Source organism: Mastomys coucha, unplaced genomic scaffold (genome assembly GCF_008632895.1).
Source record: "Mastomys coucha isolate ucsf_1 unplaced genomic scaffold, UCSF_Mcou_1 pScaffold18, whole genome shotgun sequence".
In the NCBI taxonomy this organism is placed as follows: domain Eukaryota; kingdom Metazoa; phylum Chordata; class Mammalia; order Rodentia; family Muridae; genus Mastomys; species Mastomys coucha.
The window spans coordinates 107,568,948-107,580,962 of record NW_022196900.1 but is presented as its reverse complement, the minus strand read 5'-3'; the positions used below and the strand labels follow the sequence as shown (position 1 = coordinate 107,580,962).

The 12,015-nt window shown below is 46.0% G+C and overlaps 1 protein-coding gene across 3 annotated transcripts in view; it reads right to left on the bottom strand.

Annotated features, from left to right (window-relative positions):
* The window catches only part of Mtor (mechanistic target of rapamycin kinase), a 118,927-nt gene that overhangs the window by 69,023 nt on the left and 37,889 nt on the right, over positions 1-12,015 (bottom strand). For all 3 annotated transcript variants that reach the window (XM_031379457.1, XM_031379459.1, XM_031379458.1), the window contains exons 21-28: positions 10,850-11,017; positions 10,173-10,285; positions 9,806-9,968; positions 8,338-8,430; positions 7,530-7,676; positions 4,406-4,548; positions 2,510-2,672; positions 2,247-2,392 (exon numbers count right to left, since the gene is read on the bottom strand). In XM_031379457.1, coding sequence (XP_031235317.1) covers positions 2,247-2,392; positions 2,510-2,672; positions 4,406-4,548; positions 7,530-7,676; positions 8,338-8,430; positions 9,806-9,968; positions 10,173-10,285; positions 10,850-11,017 — 1,136 coding nt within the window. The remainder of the gene's footprint in view (positions 1-2,246; positions 2,393-2,509; positions 2,673-4,405; positions 4,549-7,529; positions 7,677-8,337; positions 8,431-9,805; positions 9,969-10,172; positions 10,286-10,849; positions 11,018-12,015) is intronic.

Below are 12,015 nucleotides of genomic sequence, written 5' to 3'. Positions count from 1 at the left end.
CTCCACCACCACCACCACCACCATCACCACCTCCACCATCACCACCACCACCACCTCCACCACAAAAGGCAGACTAACAGACTCTGCTCTCACGCACTGGATAACTAACGAGAGTCCCACGGCTGTTATGATATGCTTCCTAGAATCCAATTCCTTCTAGTCCACTGTTCCCCTGGGAAGTGATTACACTCCCTCATCTATGTGAGCTTCAAGTGCTTATATCCTCTCAATAGTGACCCAGCTTGGAGATTACATGTAGGATTTAATTTGCCCTCAGATTGGTAAGAAACCCAACACACAGGAAACAGACCGAAACAAAGCAGAAAATCTCCCACATCAGCCTCTTGAGTACTGAGATTACAGGTGTACAGCAGCACATCTGGCTAAAAAGGCAATTTGTTTTTTAAAAACAAAACCAAGAAACCAGAACGAGCTGGTTAAAGTAAGTGTATGTATCACTGTAAGCTCTGAGCATAGGTAAATTAACAGGAATACGAGTAGGAAACAAATATCAACCTATGTATGTGGGGGAGGGGGGTTAGCAGTCACAACGGGCCAGGCACCTTCAGCCTGCTGGACACAGGGGCAGGTGCAGTGACTGGAGAGGCACTTCCTCAAGAGCACACAGTTAGCATACAACTCAAAGTGCCAGGACCCATAGAGGAGCCAGAGACCTCTCATCTATAACTCTGGGGGAAACTGGGGCAGCTTCCCAACAGCAGCTTTGCCCAAGGCTTTTCCTTACAGCTTTCTCAGCAAGCTGGGTATGGAGTCATGTCTATAATCATACAATTCAGGCAGGAGCATTTTAAGTTCATTCTGTGCTATGTAGGAAGAAATTAAATAACCAAAAAAAGATCCAACAACTTCCAGAAGCAATAAAACAACTTTCCCTAGTAAAGATGGCACTGTAGTACCACTCGACTGTCATTGGGAGGGAAAGCTGCAGGTGAAGGCAAAGGCAGAAACTGGGAGGCTCAGGAGGCCAACTAAGGGGCAGAAAGGAGGGCACAGTGCATCATCAGCTGAACAGGCTTGAGTAGCTTAAAGGACATGGTTCCCTAAGAACTGAATTTACAATTAAAAAACAAAATGTATCACATCAAACCAACAATCTATTTGAAGGGAATTATGATCATTTTCAACTATTCTATTCTTATTCTATTCTATCTTTCTGCTAAAAACCGCATTAGCTTCAATGTTTCTTTGACTGTCAATATATGAGAAAACGCCCAGGGTGGGATGGGGAGTTTCAAATAGGTCTCAGAAAAGTCAGCAAGGACCCAACAGGCCAAATGGCTTGACTGTGAACTAATACGTCCAATTAGCTGCCCTAGTTTCTGTCAGCTATTACATGAAGCTGTGCAAGGGAGAAACACAAGACTGTGTTCCCTCCCCTGAGGCATCCTCAAGGGATGGCACATCTGTGACTGTCCCCACAAGGCACTTCAGAAATCATCCTTCTCTGTGTCGGTGGATCCAGGCAGAAGAAGGATTCCATTTCGACCTTTTGGACCCTGCTAAGGGAGAATGAGCTCTGGGCTCGGCTTCTGCAGCACTCTGCTCAGCAGGCTCTGTCTGCCTGTCCAGCAACTTATTAGCTGTTGGTTTTTCCTGAGCTACCTGCAGTTAGATGATGAGCCATGTTAGTATCTCCATGGAGATGATTAGAATTCAGTTAACACTCTCTAGACTCAGTAGGGGAAGTGAGCAGTTCTCTAGGAGCTGAGGCTAATGTTTCCGGCTGCTTGTAATTTCTAACAGTATAAAATTTATTAAACACCTTCCCTTTCCATACCCAGAAGACTTAAAAACCATCTTAGGAGAGGAGGGAACAATCAGAGAAATCAAGGAAAAGATCACCGCATCTCAGACTTTACTCTTTATACTCAGAACTCCAAAGGAGGAAGAGGAGGCACTTAAAGACGTGGTCTGCAGACCTGACCCTGCCCAAAGCCAGGAACCAGGGTGCCCTAATCCTGCTCAGAAACATCGCCTAACTTAGTTACCCATGTGTCTTCCAAGGCTGCTTTCCACTGATTTCACAGGAAATCAGGACAGGAAAGCACAGGCTGAGACACAATGGAGTAGAGGTGGTGAGGACTGATAGATGTGACAGCCATCTGTACCATGGATTTAATGTGCCAGCCAGACTGGGGGGTAGGGTTCACACAGCTGAGTTCTCCACCTGACTCCAGTCAACGGGGAAACGCAGTGGGAGAGGATAACAAGTGTCCATGGCCTACCTGATGAGGGACTCAAGTATGGCAGGCGTGGGCCCTTTCTGGAACTCCAGTTCTTTGTAGTGCAGTGCTTTGGCATATGCTCTGCACTTGGCAGCTCTCTCACCCAGTAGCACAATGCCATTATCATCTCTCAGTGGCAGAGGGCCCTACAGAGTAAAGCACAGAAATGCAGTAAATGGGGCACACACAAGAGTAGGCTGCGTGGTCACTTCCCCTTCTGCCAGCCAGTTTCCTATCACGGGGCAATGGGGGCAGAGTCTCACCTTGTCACTGTGTTCCATGAACTCAGCCAAGTTCAAGAGGGTTTGTGTGACTTCGGCAATGTCTTGAGAAGTGAGAGCCAACTCAATGCTCCTGATGAGCTCATCCTGTTGGTCTTCATTCAGTTCAGACCAGCAGGACACAAACGCAGCATTGAAGAGATCCCTGGAAGCACAGGGAATGGAGAAGGATGAACCTCTGCCTGGTGCCACAAGCATCATCAACCCGTCTCTGGCACTGCAGTTTGCTACCTGACAGAATTTGTTGGATGTTACCTTCCTCAAGAGGCAGAGTAACTGCTGGTCACTAAATCCCTGACCTGTGGTGAACAAGGGAGGGAGCTCTAAATCCCTGACCTGTGGTGAACAAGGGAGGGAGCTCTAAATCCCTGACCTGTGGTGAACAAGGGAGGGAGCTCTAAATCCCTGACCTGTGGTGAACAAGGGAGGGACTCTAAATTAAAAGAGCCACGTGTACCTACTGACTATTAATCTTTTTGTTTGTTTGAGCAAGGTCTCACACCATAGCCAAGACTGGTTTTAAACTCACAGCAATTCTCCTGCTTCAACCTCCCAACTGCTGTGATTTTTAGGCCTGCATCATCACGCCTAGCAATGACAACTCTCTCTTAGGGCAGGTGCAGAGATGATATATAAGGAGCTGTGCGAGAACAAGGTGGGGAAGAGAACTCGCAAACTAACTTGTCTTCACAGTGATGTTTCCTGGCAGTTTCTGCCTTGTTTCTCTTCATTGGGACGAACAAAAAGAGAACTTCTAAGTGAACAGACTGAGGAAGTAGCAGTCCTTATGTGATCCTTGGAACATTTCCTGGACAATGTCCAAATTCTTAAGATCAAAAATGGCCAAGGCAGCATCTGCTACTGATATCCAAACATATTCAGAACATTTCACTGATGACTGCATAAGAGAGAGAAGACAACACGATCAAAGAACCCGCAGAAAATCCACACGAAGGCATGTAAGGCTTCTGGCCAGTCTCCAACAGAAAAAGGGCTATTTCCAAGACTGCCACCAACATGGAATCCACAGCGTCATGGAAAGGGCTATTTCCAAGACTGCCACCAACATGGAATCCACAGCGTCATGGAAAGGGCTATTTCCAAGACTGCCACCAACAGGGAATCCACAGTGTCATGGATGGATCCTCCCACCCCCTAGCCCTATCTTCCACTACACTTTCCTAGGCACTGTGGCCTGTGGTGGGAGAGGAGAGGAAAATATAACATGTCCCTGCAGTGATGGATTTAAAACTTGATGCTTCTTCAATTGCCATTACACATTTCAAAGTTAAGTTAGAGCAATGAGTATAATTTTGGAATTTGGTAGGAAAAAAAGAAAACCACTTAAAATCTGAAATTCTAATCAGACTGACAATTCTAGTTTAAATGAAAAATAAGCTTTCCTTATCTATCCAGAGGTGACAATGGACCTCCAGTGTTTAAATTTGGGACTAAGATATTAATAAATGGCCACAGTTTCTCTGGGGATGGCATTGTGCTCAGAGGTGACCTGGGTAGAAGGGTGACATAGAGCATCAGCTAGACATGTATGAGCCTACACCACAGAGACATAACTTTTAGACATGGTGTTTTAAATACTAAACACACAAACAAACACCTTGAGATAAATTAGAGGAAGCAAATCATGATCAAAGTTGTAATCTTGGAGCCCATGACTACTGCTTAATCTACACAGCAAACCAGCTGATAAAACTGACATAAAATGCCTTGCTTCTGCTGTCTGCTAATAAAAATGGCTGTCCATTAATTAAATTACCATTTTATGCCTCACTATAAACAATAAATGTCCACTGCAGGATTGGGGGGCTTGAAAAAAGGGAAGGGAGCTAGGCAGGAGCTCTGGGGTGCCATCCACACCTGGCCATGGGGTTGTAGGCCTGTGCCAGGGCCCAGCACGAGCGCAGGGAGGGCGATGAGGAATCCTTCAGCAGCTCCAGACTCAAGCGCCTCAGCCACTCCAGCCAGTCATCCTTGGAAACCCTTCTGGCAGCTCCCCAGGCCTGTGACACCATAGGTGACAATGAGAAACCATCAAATTTAAGAACTAGGGGCAAAGTGCAACCATGGCAAGCTATGCCACCACGATTCTGCTCTGATTTGTAAATTCATACCTATAATGATAAAGTTCCTCCATAACATAAACAAAAGAGTGACATTTAATTAAAATAGATAAAGCAAAAGTGGTGGCCTCTGGAACACAGCACAGTGTAGAAAAGGCCACCCGTTGGTGTTGGACTCTACAGAACCAATGTGAACAGGTTTGTCACATTCAGAGCACCTTCAATGAAGCCTAAGGGCCACCCGCAGTGCAGAAGTGAGCTGGGCACTGGGCACCGGACACTATAGTAAGAATTCTGGAATTTGGTTTCTTTAAAAACAAGACAAAAATATTGTAAGAATATGTTTTTGTTTAATCCCAGGTGTGGGATATGGAGTTGCTTTGTAGCAACTGACTATGATTTGACTCATGCTCTAGAAGAGGTGTGGTTTTGCCAGCTGCAGATAGGTTTTGCCATTGTGTGACATTTGGGAATTTTTCAGAGGGTGTATAGATGCTACAGCCCCACTAAGTGGGCTTGGTTGCAGTTTGTAATTGAGCTCAAAGAAACAAGAAGAAAGAAATTAGATCACAGATCTCTGTCTCTCTGTCTCCCCTGCCTCATCCTCCTTTCTCTCCTATCTAGTGGTAGCCGTGAAACTGGGGAGATAAAGAATGGGAAAAAGAAGAATCCCACAGAGAAGCAAAGACCAGTTACACAGCACAATGTGTCTGGCAGAAAAGTAACTCACAGAGAGAGGAAAACTGTCAGGCTCAACCAGTGGACCAGAAGCTTTCCTTAAAGCACTGACCTCTCCAGGCAGCAAGTGGGTTCTGTGGAGCTGAGGTATGGCTTAGTGGCCAAGAACCTCATGTGTGAGACCCTAGGTTCCATCCCTGGCCCCACAAAGTATTCCAGGTACAGCTTGGGTAGGTAAGTGGGAACATCAAGATCTGGAGGCCAAAGCCACACCCAGGAACTCAAAGGCTTGAATTTAAATCTCAGCTATGTAACTTTTGGCTCTCTGATCTTTGGAACTTAATACCCTGTGACTGTGTCTTTATTTATAAAGTGCACATGCCTGCTTCCATTTCAGAGCGCCTTGAGGACTTGCTGGTGAGCGTAATGAACTTTAGCAGTGCTGCCCTAGTGTTCTGTGTGCATGCTGTTGTTCTTTGAAGCCTGAACGATGTATGGAATCCCAACCTGGCCACTCAGCCAGAACACTAAGCGTCGGGCTTCTTATAACTGGATCCAGGCGGCCTACCTCAAAGAGATGAGCAAAATGTGTCAGACAGGCAAAAAGCTAGCTAGCTACATTCCAGGTCAGCAGAGACAATTCAGTACTTAGTAGCAAGGTTCTAAAAGTTAGATATTCAAAGTGTGGTCCATGGACAGAAGGATCAGACAATACTTGGGAGCTTGGTACAGATATAGTTATCTCCCATGACCTCAGATATTTCACATCACAGTAAATATTTTAATAAGACCCCTAAAAATTAGGAAGCCTAATGAGAGGGAGAAGAGTAAAAACCACTGCTATAAACAGCCCACGTCTGGTTTATGCTAATCGGGGCTTCCCAGCTTCTATGGTTTGACTACAAAATGCCTCCCACAGATTCCCCTGGCTTCCCAGCTGCTGATGCTGTTTTCGAAGTTACAGAACTTTTATGAGAAAGTGAGTTACTAGGTGAGGACCCTGCATTTTTATAGCTCAGGCCCACTTCTTGTTCTGCCTCTGCTTCCTGAGTACAGATGCAATGTGACCAGCCAGCCTCCTGCTCCCACTGCTGTGTTGTCCCTGTCATTATGGACTATGTTCTGTTGGAACTCTCAGGTTGCTTCTGTGGGAGTCTTTTACTACAGCAGCAGGAAAAGAAACTGAGACACCAGCTTGGTTCTCATGAGAGCACTTTTTAAAAGTTAATTAATTAATTAATTAATTAATTAATTAATTTATGTCCTACTACTGAAGTTCTGAGCAAAAACAAAAGATACTTTATTTTCTACATTAAAAAAAAAAATTACAAGTGGGGTCAGAGCGAGTGGGGCTGGCAGAGGTCCTGAGTTCAATTCCCAGCAGCCACACACATGATGGGTCACAGCCATCTATACAGCTATAGTGTACTCATAAACATAAAAAAAAAAAAATCTTAAAAAAAATTCCAGCTGATTGGGGCTGAAGAGATGGCTCAGCAGTTAAGAGCACTTGCTGCTCTTGCTGAAGATCTGGGTTCAGTTCCCACCCACATAGTGGTTCACCACCATCGTTAAGTCCACTTGTAGGGGATCTAAAGCTTTCTTCTGATCAGGCATGCATGTGCAAACACACACAAAAGGAGTAAATTCGATAAATTAAAAATGGCTCCTGCCTGTAATCCCAGCATGTAGCAGGTAGAGGCAGGAGGAACATGATTTAGAGGCCAATCTGTGCTACAAAAAGCAGTAATCACAAAGTATCTGATGTTCTGGCAGGCAGCACATACCTGTAATGCTACCAACTGGGAGGATGGGGCAGGAGGATGGCTACAAGTTTAAGGTTGCCTAGAGTATGTAGTGAGTTCAGGACTAGCCAGAGCTGCAAAGTGTGACCCTGTCACAGAGCAACAGCAATGAAAGAAAATGAAGTAAGCAAAAAAGCACCCCTTCCCAGCACTGGGGAGGCAGAGGCAGGCAGATTTCTGAGTTCGAGGCCAGCCTGGTCTACAGAGTGAGTTCCAGGACAGCCAGGGCTACACAGAGAAACCCTGTTTTGAAAAACAAAACAAAAAAACAAACAAACAAACAAACAAAAAAAACCCCCAAAAAAGCAACACAAATATGGTGCTGAGCTAGTGTGAATTCAAGGTGGTAAGAGGTGAATGTTTTGAATTAGAGAAAAAACAAAACAAAACAAAACACCGAGCCCTGCTTCCCAAGCCTCCTGTGAACAGTGCACCTGCCTTTTGGAGGTTGATGGTGCTGACATGCAGTTTCTTCATGGGGCCTGTCTCCACTGGTCCACTGGCCAGGGCATCTCCCTGGCTGCTCCTTAGCATTCGATGCTGGTAAATCAAAGGGTCTTCCTCCTCATCAGCAAGTGTGTACCCCTGCAAGCAGAGATGCACTGAAAACACCCGCACCTCTATACATGATCCTAGCTTATAAAACATGCACAAACCCCAGGAGACTCCTTCCTGCAAGAGCCAGGATTTCAACAAGCAGTACACATTGCACCTATACACAAAATAATCATGGTGTCTGAACTCCCTGCTGGGATCACTGACAAACCTTCAATGGATAAGTCATAAAAAAGCCAGACAAAGGCAAACTGAGCACAAATAAACCATGGGCTATTTAGGGCACCAATGGCACATAGCTTGCTACCTGTTTTCATACAGCCTAAGAACTAAAAATAGTTTATCTCAATCTTAAGTAGTCAAAATAAAATTTAACCCTTTATAATTCATGAAAATTGTGAGAAACTCAAATTTCAGTGTCTACCAATAAAATCTAACTGGACTGAGGCCAGACTCATTAGTTCTGTGCTATGTGGATGGCTACTTTTCAGCCACATGGGCAGAAGTGAGATGCTTCAACAGAAACCATACAGAGAAACCACACAGCCTCCAGTGCTGAAAAATCCTTCTTCTCCAGCATGTCTGTCCGTCCAGCTAGGGCTGGAAAGCTAGACGTGGCCCGCCCTTTGCTATGACAAAATGCCAAGAAGGAAAGACGCTGAAGAGCTCAGAGCAAAAGGTGCCCTCTCACCTTGACGATTCTGCAGATAAGCACATCGTAGCGCTGGTGGTTGATCCGGTGTCGCACTAGGACTTTATTCACCATTGGAATGAAGATTTGGTACTACAACAGGAGGGAGTAAGAGAGCAGAAACTCTTATTCTGAGAGCAGATGACAGAGCACTACTGTGCCCTGGACAGCCACTTCCCTGTAAGTGGCAGTTCTAAGAGTCCTAGAACTGCTTTTCCCACTCCAGGTATTATTCCCCGTTGCCTTCCACTGGCTTTCCTCAATGCCCAGAGATCTCTTTCTCTGCAGTCCATTCAGAATACATCACTGACAACCATCATTTTAAAATATTATCAGTTCTATTTTTCTTGTAGTCTTCCAGGCCTTCTAGTCTTGCTTAGCATAAAAGACGAAGTCACCATGATGCTGCCCACAGTGACTTCACTTGTTGGTGGACACTGGTACCCAGAGGCTCATCGTACAGCCCACCACGTTCCGAAGTCCTCAGCCTGAGCCCAAGCTTCTGCATTCCCAACAAGCTTCCAGGAACAAGGACGCTGATGGTGCTTATCTCAAGGTCACACTTTAGTCTCTCCCTACCTAACCCTGTCCAACCTCTCAGACCTTAGCTATCAGTAAGTACTCCCATGTCAAGGTCACACTTTAGTCTCTCCCTACCTAACCCTGTCCGACCTCTCAGACCTTAGCTATTAGTAAGTACTCCCATGTCAAGGTCACACTTTAGTCTCTCCCTACCTAGCCTTAGCTATCAGTAAGTACTCCCACATTACTTTTCGGGCTATCCTGCTCTCCAGCTGTGCCATGACCTCTTCCTGCCTACCTCACCCTGTTTATGTGGTGCTAAGCGTCTCCAGGTAACACTCTGGAGCTGGGGCTCCTGAAGTCAGGCCTCTCTCTGTTTAACAGCTCATCAGAAAAGTTTCCCATCTACCCGAGTGAACGCCATTTCTCTCCACTTCCACTCAGCACGCTCAGAGTGTGTGGAGGGCTCGCTCACTTTACTCCCTAGAGTGTATGTTCTATAAGAACAAGATTTGCTTTTCTCTTTTCCTCTTGAAAAAAAATTAAAACATTTTCTTCCCCAGACAGAGTCTCCTATGTCTCAGGTTGTAGCTGAAGGTGTTCTCGAATTCCTAACCCTCCTGCTTGTACCTCACCAAGTGCCACGACATCCCATTTTATGCAGTCCTGGGGACAGAGCCCAGGGCTTCCCGGACTACCTAGGTAAGCACACTACCTACTGAGTTCCATCCCAGCTATTTCTCCAGTGTCGTCTCTAGAGCTACACTTCACCCACCCGGCGCTCTGATTAACACTGCTGAGCTAAGGAAGAAGAACAATCAAAACTGGAATCATTCATATTCTCCAATAGTGGCTGAGACCCATACTATGTACTAACAACTAGAAATGGTCTCAAGTTCCCAACTAAGGTAAGAAATCATGGGTCCATTCAGGGGTCTTCTCTTACCTTCTTCCCCAGTTGAAAGACAAGTGAAGACAGTGTATCCATGGCTGTGGAGCGCAGCTCTGGGCTCTGGTCTAGCGTACGAACAATCGGGTGAATGATGCGGGAGGCATAGTCAGTGAAATCTAGGGACTCTGTCAGGCGGTCCACTGTCTCCAATGCTGCCCTGCAACAAGAGCAAACTGAAGGCTACCTTAACAACAGAGAGGAATGGGAAGGAATGGCTGTGAGGTCCTGTGAGTGATATGAATCCAAAATATACATACCAGGAGGGCAGCAATAAGATCTCCATAATATGGAACATTTCTGAACTAAAATAATGAGAGATGAAAAAAAAAAACCTACAAAGACGGCAAAATAGGGTACTTACTTTCTCGATGGCAGTGGAACTTCAGGGGCATCAAACAATTTCACAATCGGAGGTAACAACAAGTGCAGATAGTCATCCAGGTTGGCGCCAAACAGCTGGATCGCTGCTAATAGCTGCAAGAGTGAGAGCAAGAGCCTGGTGGTGAACAATACAGAAAGGCACCAAGTGCCTGGGACATGGCTGGGCAGTATACGGAAAATTCAAAGTTCTGCAGGGATGCTGAAGAGCTTTGTCGAGCAACTCTGGCCTACACAAGAAAATTATTTTAAACAGAGTTGTCCCCACGGCTGTCCTCAAGCCCTGCCTCCACATCCTGAGTGCAGGGATTAAGGGTGTGCACCATGGCCTGGCTGGACTCCATCCTTTTTGGTGCCCCTTCCCCTTATTTTATGTTGAGCACATGCTACTTTGCTTTCTTTCAGCCGATGTATACCAGGTGCTAGATAATAAAGCTGGCTTGAGATGAACCTTTACCAAGACCAATCCATTAAAGGAGACAAAATAGAAAGATAATCAAGAGAAGGCTGTGAATATTCTGGAAAGAAACTGCCCAGTGCTAGGTGACCATGTTCCTGGGACCACACATCAGCAAGCCACCCAGAACAGGGTCTCAAAGCTCAGTTATCATCCATGGACTCTGAGGCAACCAGGAACCTCTCTAGATCCCAGCTGCTCACCTTGATGGAGACAATGCGGCCTTGGCTGTTGTCATGCATGAAGACCCGTAGCATGTGTGGGATCAGCTGGGGCAGATAGAGCTTAAATTCACCTCCAAGAGCCACCACAATCTGCTCAATAAGAAGAATGATTGTGCTCTGGATTGAGGTGTTCATGACCCAGAACTCCTGCAGGGGAGACAGAGGGCAGAGTCAGATGTTCATATGCTGAACAGTGAACCTCGAAATAAGATGGCTAAGAAGACAGAGACTGTAGTGAGCCCAGACAAGCTCCTCCTATCTTCTCTCACTGCATGGCCATGGCCATAGCCACAGCCACGGAACAAACGCTACTGCACTTTCAGATGCGGATGCCCTGACTCCTCCAAGCTGCGCTGTGCAGTCCTTCACCTAGCACCCCACTGCTGGCTGGCACGCTCTCTGCTGACCTCACACTTGTCCTGTCACTCACTTCGGATCCCTCTATAGTTTTCCTTCCCAACTTGGTGCTAATTTGCTCTGCAAGGTTCTCCTGTTAGACTTGGGCTATTTAAGAGCAAGAGACAGGCTGGCGAGATGGCTCAGTGGGTAAGAGCATCGACTGCTCTACAGAGGGTCCTGAGTTTAAATCTCAGCAACCACACGGTGGCTCACAACCACCCGTAATGAGATCAGATACCCTCTTCTGGTGCGATCTGAAGACAGCTACAGTATATTTCGCTGGAGTGAGTGGGGCCAGAGTGGGCAGAGGTCCTGAGTTCAATTCCCAGCAGTCACATGATGGCTCACGGCCATCTGTACAGCTACTGTATTCATACACATAAAAACAAATAAATCTTAAAAAAAAAAAAGAGCAAGAGACTACTTAAACTAAGCTCTGATCCCTAAAACCAATCAGAGTACCCGAAATACTCTAGTCATCAAACTGTTTACAGAACAGACAGATTTTTACGTTCCGACCCGGTGTTGGCCCATACATTACTGGGGTACTGTGTGATCTCTACAAGAAGACCACTCCAGGTTACTAAGATTTCATGCCCAATCAGGACTTCTTAATTGCCTGGGCAGTACCTGATACCTGTTCCCTAAAAATCTGTCCATCAGGCCTGGATGCTGCAAAAAAGTAGGTACTCTCTCCTCCATGTACTGACAATCCACTAAAATTACTGATATGAACCCTTGCCAAT